We start from the raw sequence: 15,373 nt of genomic DNA, 5'->3' as shown, positions 1-15,373 counted from the left end.
AAATTAGTCAGGATCCAGATTCCCTTGCTCACTAGCATTAGCATGAGTACTAGGACCAAAATTCTACAGTTTATCTGAGCTATAAATGCTCAAGGATGCTCAATTTGGAATACAGTGTGCATTATGAGCTGGGGAAAAAAAAATTATATTCCTAACCAAGCAACTGCACCCATCAATGGTGTTAAGGTGGATGGGATTGTTCACCACACACTCTCCTTTCACCCCCAAGGACCCAACGTTTCATTACAATAGCTAAACCTATGGTGCCACATGGGTATACGGTACCCACAGATGCCATTATAGACTAAAAACCCCATAAGCCACAGCCAGTGTGGTCAATGATCAAGGATCATGGACGTTGTCCAAACCATCTAGAAGGTACCAAATGGACCCTCCCTGATCTACTATGAAGCTAGCAAACACAAAAGTAAGCTATGAAATGCCCTATCATAGCAACAAGATTGCTGGCTACAAAGGAGGATGGAGGTGGAAGCAGAATGATGTGATGAAAAATGACAAACGGAAAAGGGTTATCAAGTTGTTATGGCAATTGGCATACGAAGGCTGTGATTTATGTACCCAGGCTCAAAAAGCATGATCTAACCAAGAAACACAAACATTGTCTTTGCTAATTAGAGTATTGCCCCAATAGCATCCAGTCTAAAATAATTAGTCATACTCACTATTTCTAATTACTCCCCCCCCCCCATCATTTTCTTTCCAGTTACTTAGGCTTGGCTAAGGGCTTTGCTTTCTTACCTTTGTACTGATAGAGGCTGGGTACTGTTTGCCCTCTTGCAAATCTGGACTAACCCCACGTGGGCAGCCTATAATGGCAGGACACTTGATTTGCCCTCTTGTCTTAAATGCAATTTAGCTACTGCAGGATGCTGTTGCCAAAGAAACCCATTAAGCCATAGCTGAGCTTCAAATTGCCTGTTTTTCCTCTGGATTTCGAGGGATTTGTTTAATAATACCAGTTTCGCTTAGGAGGAGCAGATCTTAAGATGTACTTTCTTGGATACCATTCTCTTTTTTACCCTGATACACCCTCATCCAGTATCTTCATTCCTGTAAACCCACCACCCTTTGCCTGATGGGCTGAAAGGCCTTTTGGGTTGGTGGAATCAAAACTTTCACAGCATAACTTGGGAGTTATGGCAGGAATGGCGATGGCCATCAAGGTGCAGTTTCTGTAATTGAAAGGTTATTGCATATGTGAGATGTGGTCTCTAGACAGAAACATCATCGTCGTCATCATCATTTTATTACTTATATCCCACCCATCTGACTGGGTTTCCCCAGCCGCTCTGGGTGGCTCCCAACAGAGGACAAAAACAGAATAAAACATCAAACATTACAAACTTCCCAAAACAGGGCTGCCTTCAGATGTCTTCTAAAAGTCAGACAGTTGTTTATTTCCTTGACCTCTGATGGGAGGGCGTTCCACAGGCAGGGTGCCACTATCGAGAAGGCCCTCTGCCTGGTTCCCTGTAACCTCACTTCTCGCAGTGTACCGTATTTTTCGCCCCATAGGACGCACCGGCCCATAGGACACATCAAGTTTTTTGGGGGGGAAATAAAGAAAAAAATTTTTATTTCCCCCCCCCAGGCGCTTGTGGGGCCGGCAGCGGGGAGAAGCACTCTTCTCCCCGCAGCCCGCCTTCAGACCAGGTCCGGGGACAGCGGGAAGACGTGCTGCGCCTCCCAGCTGTCCCCGGAGCTTGTGGGGCAGGCAGCGGGGAGAAGCGCTCTTCTCCCTGCCGTCCGCCTTCAGATCAGGTCCGGGGACAGCGGGAAGACGCGCTGCGCCTCCCAGCTGTCCCCGGAGCTTGCGGGGCAGGCATCGGGGAGAAGCGCTCTTCTCCCCGCCGCCCGCCTTCAGACCAGGTCCGGGGACAGCGGGGAGACGCGCTGCGCCTCCCAGCTGTCCCTGGAGCTTGCGGGGCAGGCAGCGGGGAGAAGCGCTCTTCTCCCTGCCGCCCGCCTTCAGACCAGGTCCGGGGACAGTGGGGAGATGCGCTGCGCCTCCCAGCTGTCCCCGGAGCTTGTGGGGCAGGCAGCGGGGAGAAGCGCTCTTCTCCCCGCTGCCCGCCTTCAGATCAGGTCCGGGGACAGCGGGAAGACACGCTGCGCCTCCCCACTGTCCCCGGAGCTTGCGGGGCTGGCGGCGGGGTCTCCCCGCCGTCAGCCTCCAAACCACTTCGGGAGACAGCGGGATGGCGGCGTTCCGCCTCCCTCTGTCCCCCGACCTTGTGGGGCTGGCGCTGGGGCTCTCCTGAAGCCTGGAGAGCGAGAGGGGTCGGTGCGCACCGACTGCTCTCGCTCTCCAGGCTTCAGTGAAAGCCTGCATTCACCCCATAGGATGCACACACATTTCCCCTTCATTTTTGGAGGGAAAAAAGTGCGTCCTATAGGGCGAAAAATACGGTATTTCCTCTGGAGAAGGGACACACTGTAGTTTAGTGGTAATTCACATGCTTGGCAATCTGAAGGTCCCAGATTTCTCCTCCAGCATCTTACTTAAAAGGAGGCAGAGACTTGTGTTCTGCTGCCCCAGAGAGCAGGACTTGATTTAATGGGATAATAATAATAATAATAATAATAATAATTATTTTATTATTTATACCCAACCCACCTGATTGGGCTGCCCCAGCCACTCTGGGCGGCTTCCAACATATTGTATTTTTCCGTGTATAAGGCTATATTTCCCACCAAATTTTTAAAGTTTAAAATTAGGGGTCGTCTTATACACGGAATGTTGCAATTAATTAGTTCTTAATTTTGGGCTCCAAAAATAGGGGTCATCTTATACATGGGGGCATCTTGTAGACGTAAAAATACGGTATATAAAAGCACAATAAAACGTTAAACATTTTTTTATAAAAACCTTCCCTATACAGGGCTGCCTTCAGGTGTCTTCTAAAGTATAGTTACTTGTCTCCTTGGCTCGGTGGGGAACATAACATAACTCCATACCCTCCAACATTTCTCAGATGAGAATAGGGACGAAAACTGGGACATTCCGGGATCAAATCAGAAACTGGGACGGCTTCTGTAAATCCGGGACTGTCCCTGGAAAATAGGGACACCTGGAGGGTCTGAACAAAAAGAAACACCCACCTACCTACCTTGTAAATATATTTAACCTGAAACTGCAGGCACACTAAGTAAAAGCTACATGTTCTTTAAACTTTAAATGAAGAGTGTCTTGTGTGGTTTTCTAGGAGGGAAGAGAGAACTAAAAGGTCAAAAGACCCAGGGCTGTCTTCCACATACTCTGCAAATGGGAACTGCAGTCTAATTCCCACAGAAAAGAGTGTGGCAGAGGGAGGAAAAAGAGGGAGATTAATGTTTCTGAATATTTCTTTCTCTGGAACCCGCACACTCACCTCTGTCCACACCAAGCCAGACTTTGTCACTTACAGAAAGTGACTTATGCTTAAGCCAAATATATTTTTCTTCCCATTGATCATTTTCAGCTTGTAACCTTATACACAGGCGAGTGACTCACTATTTTTTCTTGCATTCACATCTTCCCCAATGTTCTGTGTTCATCCCAGGAGGCCATGTGGTCGCTGTACATCTGCTTAATTAATTAATTTACATTAATATTCTGTGAAATTAGCGACTTGGGCGCATGTGGTTATGTATTTTGCACTTTCCCCTGTAGCTCTTTAAACGCTTTAATGATTGGAGCAGCATTTATTTCCCAAGCAGTTAATTTAATAAAAGTCAATATCTCCCAGCATCGTGTGCTTCTAGGAGCCTTTGATTATCAGTATGATAGATTAATTGACAGATTCCTGTTGTCACCAGGATGTGCCAGTATATCAAAGCAACCTATTTTATAGACTGCTGAAAGGATCAAAATGTTTCCTAGAAGTCGGTAAAAACCATGCTGCTCCAATAAATATATGCACATTTTAAATTGATGCCTGTCACTGTGATTACCTTAAATTAAATTGAAGAAATTAAAAACTTAAGAAGAGCCCTGCTAGATTGTGCCAAAGATCCATGTCATATATTTAATCTGAAACTGCAGGAACACTAAGTTCTCACGATGTTCTCACGATGGCCAAACAGATGGCTATAGTTAACTCACAAGCAAGACCTGAGTGCAATACCACTCTCCCCACTTCTGATTTCCAGCAGCTGGCATTGTTTTTGTTGTTTAGTCGTGTCTGACTCTTCCTGACCCCATGGACCACAGCACGCCAGGCACTCCTGTCTTCCACTGCCTCCCGCAGTTTGGTCAAACTCATGCTGGTAGCTTCGAGAACACTGTCCAACCATCTCATCCTCTGTTGTCCCCTTCTCCTTGTGCCCTCAATCTCTCCCAACATCAGGGTCTTTTCCAGGGAGTCTTCTCTTCTCATGAGGTGGCCAAAGTATTGGAGCCTCAGCTTCAGGATCTGTCCTTCCAGTGAGCAATCAGGGCTGATTTCCTTCAGAATGGATAGGTTTGATCTTCTTGCAGTCCATGGGACTCTCAAGAGTCTCCTCCAGCACCATAATTCAAAAGCATCAATTCTTCGGCAATCAGCCTTCTTTATGGTCCAGCTCTCACTTCCATACATCACTACTGGGAAAGCCATAGCTCTAACTGCATGGACCTTTGTCGGCAAGGTGATGTCTCTGCTTTTTAAGATGCTGTCTAGGTTTGTCATTGCTTTTCTCCCAAGAAGCAGGCGTCTTTTAATTTCGTGACTGCTGTCACCATCTGCAGTGATCATGGAACCCAAGAAAGGAAAATCTCATTGCCTCCATTTCTTCCCCTTCTATTTGCCAGGAGGTGATGGGACTAGTGGCCACGATCTTAGTTTTTTTTGATGTTCAGCTTCAGACCATATTTTGCGCTCTCCTCTTTCACCCTCATTAAAAAGTTCTTTAATTCCTCCTCGCTTTCTGCCATCAAGGTTGTGTCATCTGCATATATGAGGTTGTTGATATTTCTTCCGGCAATCTTAATTCCAGTTTGGGATTAATCCAGTCCTGCCTTTCGCATGATGAATTCTGCATATAAGTTAAATAAGCAGGGAGACAATATACAGCCTTGTCGTACTCCTTTCCCAATTTTGAACCAATCAGTTGTTCCATATCCAGTTCTAACTGTAGCTTCTGGTCCCACATAGAGATTTCTCAGGAGACAGATGAGGTCATCAGGCACTCCCATTTCTTTAAGAACTTGTCATAGTTTGCTGTGGTCGACACAGTCAAATGCTTCTGACAATTTTTTTTTTTTAAAAAGAACTCAGATTTGAAACTGTTGATCTTCTAAGAAAAATATGTTACATCCTTAAGTTCAGCCTCCATATCCGAGGACTGGAAGGCTGTCAACACCATTTCTAAAAAGGGATGTAGCAGGATCTAGGAAATTGCAGACTGGTTAACTTAATGTCTGTTCAAGGAAAACTGGTGGAAACTATTGTTAATTATACAATTGCCAAGCATAAAGAAGAACAAGCCTTGCTGAAGCAGAACCAGCATGGCTTCTGCAAGGATAAGTCCAGTCTCACTAACCACAATCCAGGGGTTCTACATACACCTTTAGGAATCTCAAGAATGTGGGAAATGATGCAGCCATAGTTTTCCCCAGGTTATTCCTCCTCCGATCCCACAGCAGGGTGGATGAAAACACTGGGATGAGTAATGGGTCTTGGGTGCAGGAGGGGAACCTTGGCTGCATCATCCCCTCCTTCCAAACCATTCCAAATATATATGTGGCATTTGTATGTTACTTAGCAGTCCTAGGAAATATGTATACATTCTGTACTGGGAGCTGACATTTAAATGTGGAACTTACTGGGATATATACAGATCTCAGCTAATTTTTTTGCCTGTATAGGGTTCTTGGCTTACCAAAGCTTGTTGAAAATGCCAGTCTTAAAAGTACCCCAATCTAATTAGCAAATAAAAGAACTGAAGGGAAGTCTTCTTAAGTAAAGGTAGCTCCTTGTGGCTTCATGTGATTTTTTGGGGGGGATTTGGAGCTGCAAACATTTGTTTTGACATTTGTTTTGCAGACTTTTCTTATTACTGTGTCTGGACATCACCAGCCCATTTGCCTCTCTTTCAGGCTTCCCATTGGCATCTGCGACAATAAGATGCTGGACTTGATGGGTGTTTGGCCTGATCCTGCAGGTCTGCTCTCATCTTATGCTGGGTGAGGTGTCAAAGCTAGTGGTGGAGGTACCACCCATGTCAAAGACAGTGCACACCCACTTAAGGTGTTACAGCTTTTGATTTCATTGCTTTATTTAAATAAGGTCAAATGGGTTTGCAATTTAAAGTCAACAGTGTAATAATGCAACTCAATCACAGCATGGAAACAGAAAACAATACCGAAAGCTTTACAAACGGAGGAAGCTGATTCCTGTGGAGTCAGGCCCTGCTTGGAGGCTTGCCACTGGCATTTGGTTGGCCAGTGTGATCAGGGCCGTCTTACCCATTAGGGTTAGTGGCGCACTGCGCCCGCCCATTGGGACGCCCAGCAGTGGGAGTCCGGGATCGACCGGGAACAGCTGCGAGGGCATGCTGGGCGGCAGTGGCGCCTCTTCCTATGGCCAGCTGCGCGCTCTCCCTTCCTACCTGGGAGAGGAGGCAGCGACGGCGGCATGCAAAGCTACACAGCGCCCTTCTCCCTCCTGCCCGCCCCGCGGCAGTAGCTGGACTGCTGAGGAAGCCCGTGTGGCAAGCGAGCCTTGAGCTGCCCAGCGCAGGGGGCGGGGAGGACGGGGGGCGCCGGGTCAAGGAAAAAGGTGGAGGGATTCGTTCAGATTTGGGGCGGTGGGAGGGGAAAGCTGAGGGGCGCGCGCGCTACCATTAGGACTCAGTTCAGAGGTAAGGATGGACTCAAGAGCGTGCTCTCCATGCACTTAGTGGTTAAAAGCAAACACCAACAAAAAGTCCTTTAAAGACGGGGGCGGGTTTTAAGGTCCTATTAGATTCAGCAGGGCTTACTTTCAGGTAAGTGCACTTAGGGCTGCAGCCTTTGTGACGCAGGTTTTGGGTCTTTTTTAGGTTCAGGATGTCACTAATTTACATCCACCCCCACCCCACCCCCCACAATATTTGAAAACGTCAGCTTTTTTACTTAAACACAAATTGGCTGGGAACTTCATTCTCTGTGTCTTTATCAATTTATTTAAAGAACAACAAACTGGTGATTGCTTTAACTTTTTGATATGTGGTGATTTGAATCATGAGGATGAATTAGAAGAACTGCTGAGCCTTGAATGAGTCTTGCTTTGGAATTGAGGACTTCATTAGATTTTCTTCTTTTCATTTTATTTTGTTCTAAGGGCTTGTTAATGTGTAAGCGTGGTGTCAGCTGTCAGCTCCCTAAAAAAAAGTCAACAACTCTGGGGAACCTTTCCTTAAAAAGTTCAACAACTTTGCGGTCCCCCCCTCTTAAAGAAGGTTGACAACTCTGGGAAACGGGGGGGGGGGGCAGGGCCGGGAGCCGGAGGGATCTTTGCACCATGGTGACGGATATGCTTAAGACGCCCCTGAGAGTGAGAATAGGAAGCTGGACTAGATGGTTCGCTGGCCTGATCCAACAGGCTCTTCTGTACGTATTGGTCCATCTAGCTCAGTATTGTCTATACCAGACTTCCTTAACCTAAGGTTACCAGCCGTCCCCGTTATCCGTTCCCCATACAGTCCCCATACAAAATCCATTGAAGTTGAAAAGTGTCCCCGGATTCACTGAAAAAAAATCTGGCAACCTTACCTTAACCTGGTGTTAAAGAACCTGGTGGCCATTGGCTAGGATGGCTGGAGTTGATCTGCAGTGACCTCTAAGGGTGTTCAAAGCTTTGAAACAGAACTCTTTCCCACCCTTACCTGGCAATGCTGGGAATTGAACTTGGTACCATTTGCATGCATGGCATGTCCTCTACCACTCAGCTACAACCATTCCGACCCCGGGATTCTCATTATCCCACTTGTTAAGTTGTGGGTAAACATATCAGACGACACAGCAATTCTTCAAACAGTTCTTGTTTATTCACAGGCCAGAACAGAACTGAACTGAAGGGTTCAGTCAGCCTGCTTAGAGCTCCAGTACAACGTAACTGTAACAATTTTCTAAAACTATCCAATCACTGAACATCACTTTCGATCCCTTATTTGCATAACTATCTACAGTATTCCCCTGCTGGCCAAGGGTGAGAACTTCAGTACATAACACCACTTACTATGCTTTTGGAGTCCTGAATGTTTTCTTCCAGCGTCTCATGACTGCGGTTCTGACCAAAGGTATTGAGGGAGGTGGGTCAAGCAGCCAATGGCCATCTAGGCTCAAGCATGTTTTAACATGCTCCATCTCTCTTGGTGCCATTGGTTGATTTGCTGTGATGTCACAGCAGGCGTGGGCAGGGGCTCCAAGGCTACAAAAGGTACACTCAGCTTTGGAGTGTGCACTGGGTGATACTGGGGACTCTGAAGCCTTGGGCAAGCCCAAGACATTTTAGCAATGGGGGTGAGCCACAAAATAGTGCCACTTCCCCACTAAGAAAAAAGCGGGGATCTACTCCCAGGAAGTTGGAGGGGGAACAAAGGTTGGCATTGGGATCTGCTGTCCCTGTGGATCCTGCTGCAGGAAGGAGTTGCCTCACTTTGCCTCATGGGTAGGCTGGCCCTGCTGAAGACGTTAAGATCCTTTTATGGTCTGCAGACAATTTTAAATTTAGACCATATGTTTTTAACAGATGGCTCACAGGCATCCAAATAGCAGCATGGTGCAAACCCTCTAGGGAGGCTTTGCAAAATATACTAGATCATCCCTGGACAGCTAGGAATGCACCAAGCCAAAGAAAACCAAACCTACCGCTGAGATACACAAGTGCTGGGTAGGGTTTTTTTCCAGACAAAAGGCTGGCTGAAATGTCAGTGGCTCCCTTCGAATTATGAAGGTAAAAAAATAAATGAAACAAAGCCTTGACAGGAATCCTGGACACAGCGTGAGAATACCTGCCCCTTATCCCAGGCAGCGGGGGTCACCCAGGCAGGTTTAGTCCTAGTCCTAAAATTTCTATGCCACTTGATTGTAAAAACAAACATCAAAGTGGTTCACAAATGCATTGTTCACAAATGCACATCTTTATTTCCTGTTATATAAATGAAGGATGGTTGCAAAACCTATGCTGGTGTGATTTGTGACTAAGCTCTTCCTTAATCATGGATATGGGGTTAAGAAGCACCTTCCTGAGCCCATCTGAATATATTGCTGCAGTTTTATGGGCTACTTAATGTATGAAGCTGTTAATGTTGTCAGAATGTGCCATTTTCAATGTCAGATTGTGCTGCTTTTTCATTACGGCCGGGAACGAGGGGGAAGCCAACTGAAATGCAGCCAGAGCTTCGTTCTATAGCGTTGATTGAATGTAGGAAATTTATAATTATTTAGTCAACCACTGCCATTTAAACCATTGGTGGATCACTCATACTGGAGGTCTTCACAAGCTGAATGCTTTACAACGGGTGGAAAAATGCGAGAGATGGTGGGAGAAGGTAGAGATGGATATATGACTAGGTAGACATTGCCAATCTTTCAAATACCTTGCCAGTGTTTAAAGATCTACACTGGCTCCCAGTTTGCTCCCAAAGTGCTGGCTTAATAACAAACGAAGAAAAGAAAAACAGAAAGAACGGATGAAAACCCCCACCAGCTCACACTGAGAATATAGTCACCATCAACACACCCATCTTAATTCAAACACATACGTCGATATAAGCCATGCAAATGTCCAGATAAGTATTCACCCAAAATGGTTATGAAAAATGTATTCAAATACAGTGGTGCCTCGGGTTACATACCCTTCAGGTTACATACGCTTCAGGTTGCAGACTCCGCTAACCCAGAAATATTGCTTCAGGTTAAGAACTTTGCTTCAGGATGAGAACAGAAATTTTGCTCTGGTGGCACAGCAGCAGCAGGAGGTTCCATTAGCTAAAGTGGTGCTTCAGGTTAAGAACAGTTTCAGGTTAAGTACGGACCTCCGGAATGAATTAAGTACTTAACCCGAGGTACCAATGTATAGCAAGGGCAGTGAGGTCCTCAGACCGTTGCATAAGTGTGTGTGTGTGTGTTATCCTTCCAGGCTCAAAGCATAAGTCTCTCAGCAGTTTTCACCTTTAAAAGTGCGATCCCATGCATGACTACTCAGAAGTAAGCCCCGCTGAAGTCAACAGAACTTACTTCCAGGCAAGGGAGTACAGGGCATGAATGCATAATAATAAGGACACCTGGAAGGGCCCTCAGAAATATATTCTGTTTGTGCTACTACTTTCTTGGTGAACGTTTTATTGAAATGTCTCCCCTCCTTCCTATTTCTAGACAGCAGCTTCAAATGGGCCAGAACAACGGGCAGCAGGCAAAAACCAGGACAAAGGGAACCAATCTTCTGATAATCATTCCACAGATAAAACTGCAAAGGTAAGAATGATTGCAATATGCTTGCAATCTCCCAATGGTTGTGGTGGAAAAGGGGCCAGACCAGAGTTGTCTGTATCTACGCCATCTCTTTCTCAGCATTTGTCCGCACAAAGAAACAGGGAAGGATACATGAAGACACCTGGCAGAAAAAATTATATAACTATCGGGAGATATGGTACAGCAGTATGAAATCATGCACGGTGTGAATTTTGTTGTTGCTGTTGGCATCCGTCTGTCCCGAGAGACAATGGAGTGTGCCTCCGGGGGTGAAGCCTAACCACTGTGTGAGCAGCACTGAAGTAACCTCCCCTCCCTGGGGTGCAAGCTTGGGCAGTGTGTATGGAGGTCCTGGGCTGCCCTGATGCTAAGACCCCCCCTCTCAGCCTCGCTGATATGGTCCAAAGGAAAGCAGAGCCTTTTCTGTGGCTGCTCCCATATTCCTCAATTCCTTCCCAAGAGAGGCAAGACTGGCTCTCTCTTTGCTATCCTTCCATTGGCAGGCTAAGGCCTTCCTGTTCAGACGGGCCTTTGAAAACTAAGGTGTAGGCAATGCTGGCCATTGGGCTGCTTCCAGGGCAAACTGTATTTTAGTTGCTGCTTCTAGATGTGTTTTGATTGTCAGTTTTAGCTAGTAAAGGTAAAGGGACCCCTGACCATTAGGTCCAGTCGTGACCGACTCTGGGGTTGCGGCACTCATCTCGCTTTACTGGCCGAGGGAGCCAGCGTACAGCTTCCGGGTCATGTGGCCAGCATGACTAAGCTGCTTCTGGCGAACCAGAGCAGCGCACGGAAACGCCATTTACCTTCCTGCTGGAGTGGTACCTATTTATCTACTTGCCCTTTGACGTGCTTTCAAACTGCTAGGTTGGCAGGAGCAGGGACCGAGCAATGGGAGCTCACCCCATCACGGGGATTCGAACCGCCAACCTTCTGATTGGCAAGTCCTAGGCTCTGTGGTTTAACCCACAGCGCTACCCGCGTCCCCAGTTTTAGCTAGTTTGGTTTAATTACTCTGTATCACATAACCAATGTATTTACATGTAAGCTGCCGCGAACCCCAGGCTGGGAGAAAAGAGATAAACATAACAACAAACAAACAAACAAAACAAAACAAACAAACAAACAAACAAACAAACAAACAAACAACAGCACAGCAACCACCACCACCTCTGACCATTGTCTATGTGGTGGTATTTGGGGTCCTCTACATCTGTAGTTCCACAAGCTCTCCTGCAGCACCTTAAAAGACACAGGGATCATTGATAGATGTAGTTTGTATGGCCTGCCTCTCTATGTAGCAGGCAGAATAGTGGCATCCCTGGGGAAAGATTAATTGACGGGGCAGTATCATTTTGCAGCTACCTCTTTGGTTTTAAGGCTCTGTTTGCTCCCCATAGCAAATTATGGCTCAGTTTCTAGGTAACTGGAGGAGAAGGCTGAAAGCTCTGGGAGGCGAGATTAGTTTTGTATTGACAAAGTAATGATAGTTATAGCTGTTCGCGGCTCAGCAGTGAACTTGAATGGAGAAATGGGTTAACATCGTTAATTTTCTTCATTACCGTTCTACTTTGTAATAAATAATAGGCTTCCAGCCTGCCAGGACAAAGTTAAAGTGTGTCAAGCTTTCTGTTATTATAATTCATGTAATATTTTCACAGGTTTACAGCTTGGCTGTGACAATTCTTTCAGGCTCCTCTCCCCCCACCTTTTTTATATGACCGTAGAAAGTTTTCAGCTCTCTAGCTCCTTTCTCCCTCTTCTCGGCGTCTCTCAAAATAACATTTAAAAAGTGATGTGGGCTTTCCCTCTTAATATCCTCAAGTTGGAAATAAAAGGAAAAGAAAATAGAAGCTGATGGGCTTGGAATGCTTATTCGATCCCCCAAATGTCATGAAATGCTTTTTCTAAAAAGTAAAGGGAGGTGAAAAAACATGGAAAATGTGAATTTATTTCTTGCCAATATACACATCCAGGAAAAAAACCATGTGCTGTAATCCTTGTGGGGCTATACCACCTTCAGAACATAGAGGGACAATTGTACTGCTGCATAAAGGTAAAGGGTAAAGGGACCCGTGACCATTAGGTCCAGTTGTGACCGACTCTGGGGTTGTGGCGCTCATCTCGCTTTATTGGCCAAGGGAGCCGGCGTACAGCTTCTGGGTCATGTGGCCAGCATGACTAAGCTGCTTCTGGCTAACCAGAGCAGCGCACAGAAACACCATTTACCTTCCTGCTGGAGTGGTACCTATTTATCTACTTGCCCTTTGACGTGCTTTCAAACTGCTAGGTTGGCAGGAGCAGGGACTGAGCAATGGGAGCTCACCCCGTTGCGGGGATTCGAACCGCCGACCTTCTGATCGGCAAGCCCTAGGCTCAGTGGTTTAACCCACAGCGCCACCCGCGTCCCATGCAAGTCATTTACCTCTAGTTTAACTACGGCTGCAGAGACAGATGGAAAGATGCAACTTTTCAGTTGGTCTTTTCGAAGAAGGCCAGGAAATCGGTGGGATTCCCCAAGTCTCCTCCTTTGTCTCACTTATGGAGAGAGCTATTTGTCAGGACATATCTGCAAGTGAAGTTGCTCGCATGTTAATGATGTGCTATTAGAAAAACAGCCTGTCGTTTTACGGGGTTGGTTATCTATTTAAAATGAGCACGTGGCTCTTTTTGAAAAATGCTGTCAGCTTCCTTCTGCCAGGAAGAGTGGATGGAAATTAAAGTGCAGATCTGGAGAGCATATTGCTGCTTTAAGAGTTGAGAGCCTCTTTGGAACGACACAGTGCCTTATAAGTACAGCATGCTTCTTAGGTCTTTGCCACTGCATACATAATTCAGTTACCTGTACTTTCCTTCATCCTAAGAGGGCACAGAGGTAGTGGAAGCAATACAGCTGTCTCATTATAGGTGATAGAATAATTACATAAGGAAGGTGCTGTGATGGATAACCAGGGATTTATAAAAGAAGCACCCAAAGAAACTGGGTGCTGTTTTCAAAATCTTCGCAAACTCTCATTTTCTTTGGAATATACAGAAATAAGGCAGTTTAGAGCATTCTGCATTATTTTAATTAAATAATTTATTATTTTAATTTACTTTCATTTTGTTTGGAATATGCAGAAATAAGGCAGTTTAGAGCATTTTGCATTACTTTAATTGCAGAGGATCAATTAAATCTGTATCCAGAAAATGTTAGGCATTAGTAGATGGCATGGTATGTTTGTGTGTGGCACACACCTGCCCGTTCTGAGTGGTGTTGGTTACTGAGAAGGAGAAGGGGTGGGGAGGTTAGTGCAGAAAAAAATACATTGGCAGAAGTGGGCCAAATCCTTATCTCCCCACCCCTAGAGGGCCAAATTTAATGGGTGGGTGGGGCCAGTCTTTGAACCTCCAGTATTTAAGACTTCAAAGCACAGTGTGGGGCTGTTTGAAGTGCTTTTGCAAAGAGCCCCACACTGCTCTGTGAACCTCTGATTTTCATAGTTTTAAAGATCAATGCAGGTTCTAAGCAAAAGGGCTTTCAAGTAGCCCAACGCTAGACTTTGAACCTCTTAAAACCAGAGGGCCACAGCAGGGGAACAGGTGTGTACAGCCAAACTGAACAGAATTGACCTTTCACAATCCTTTTGAGGTCGTCTTTACCAGCGTGTTCCCTGTGGGGAATGTGCTGGTAAAGCACACCCCTCCACTCAGCAGGATCGAACCCTTCATTGGAGAACTGGTGAGCAGAGGGTACAATCCTGCTCAGTTTGGCTGTGCTTGGCTGCTGAGAACAGAGTCCATGCAGCCAAAGCACTGTCTGAAAGGCCTTTTGCAAACAATTACGTCCTGCTCTTTGAACACAATTAGTTGACTAGGAATGCTTTAATCTGCTGATAGCTCTAATTATTTATTCTGAATATTCGTCACTGCTGCTTGTGTTTTAGTTCAAGGATAAATATGATTTCTTTCCTATTGCCCTTTAATAAATGCACTTAATTGAAGATGTCCCAGTGAGATGGGAGGTTTAGCATGTTAATGCCTTATTTACATTGCTGTGACCATATTTTGGTCTCTACTGATAAGCAGTAAATTATTCTCAGTCACTGGATGCAGTTGTAGCAGCAAAGACAGCAACCTCTGTTTTTCTACACCTTTGTGATTCTTGAATGTCAAATGCTGAATTTAAATACTAAATTTAAATACTTTTCGGCTCTTTTTGTTAAAGGTTAAATTCAGTGTTTCCTTATTACTGCTTTCTTAATAGAATTGGCACACAGCTCAAAAACATGCACACACCATGAAACATGCTGAATAAAACTCATTCTAGTCTGAATGCTAAGGACCCTCCACCACAAAATAACATAAGAAATAAAGAAGAAGCAGACCTTTATAGCAGTAGAAGTGCCATCTAAGCAAACCTTTACACTGTATCCAAAACACTGGGAAAGGTGGGTTCTGAAAGCTAACCCCACTGGTTTGAGGCCAGGAAGTCTGTTATGAATGTTCTGTTTTTGACCAATTGGGGAATGTTAGCCAGTTACTAAATCAAAATACAGTGGTACCTCGGGTTAAGTACTTAATTCGTTCTGGAGGTCTGTTCTTAACCTGAAACTGTTCTTAACCTGAAGCACCACTTTAGCTAATGGGGCCTCCTGCTGTTGTCGCGCCAGCAGAGCACGATTTCTGTTCTCATCCTGAAGCAAAGTTCTTAACCTGAAGCACTATTTTTGGGTTAGCGGAGTCTAACCTGAAGCGTATGTAACCTGAAGTGTATGTAACCCGAGGTACCACTGTAGTGTCTCTTCTATGCATTAAAACAGAAGAAGTAAAATCCTGTTTAATGCTCCAAAGAGGCATTTTGCGATTGCACAATGGAACCCACCAAAAATACATTGTTGTAACTACTAGAACGTTTCTGGAGAGAATTACGAAAGTTGTTGCTTAATGCCAATT

At 45.4% G+C, this 15,373-nt stretch overlaps 1 protein-coding gene across 7 annotated transcripts in view; it reads left to right on the top strand.

Moving 5' to 3' along the window:
• DLG2 (discs large MAGUK scaffold protein 2) overlaps positions 1-15,373 on the top strand; it is a gene marked incomplete at its 3' end in the record, with an annotated part of 818,053 nt that overhangs the window by 135,098 nt on the left and 667,582 nt on the right. For all 7 annotated transcript variants that reach the window (XM_081001988.1, XM_081001992.1, XM_081001989.1 and 4 more), the window contains one exon: positions 10,343-10,441. In XM_081001988.1, coding sequence (XP_080858114.1) covers positions 10,343-10,441 — 99 coding nt within the window. The remainder of the gene's footprint in view (positions 1-10,342; positions 10,442-15,373) is intronic.

This window comes from Podarcis pityusensis (genome assembly GCF_964106645.2).
Source record: "Podarcis pityusensis genome assembly, chromosome: 4".
NCBI lineage: Eukaryota > Metazoa > Chordata > Lepidosauria > Squamata > Lacertidae > Podarcis > Podarcis pityusensis.
This window is presented reverse-complemented; position numbering and strand designations above follow the sequence as displayed.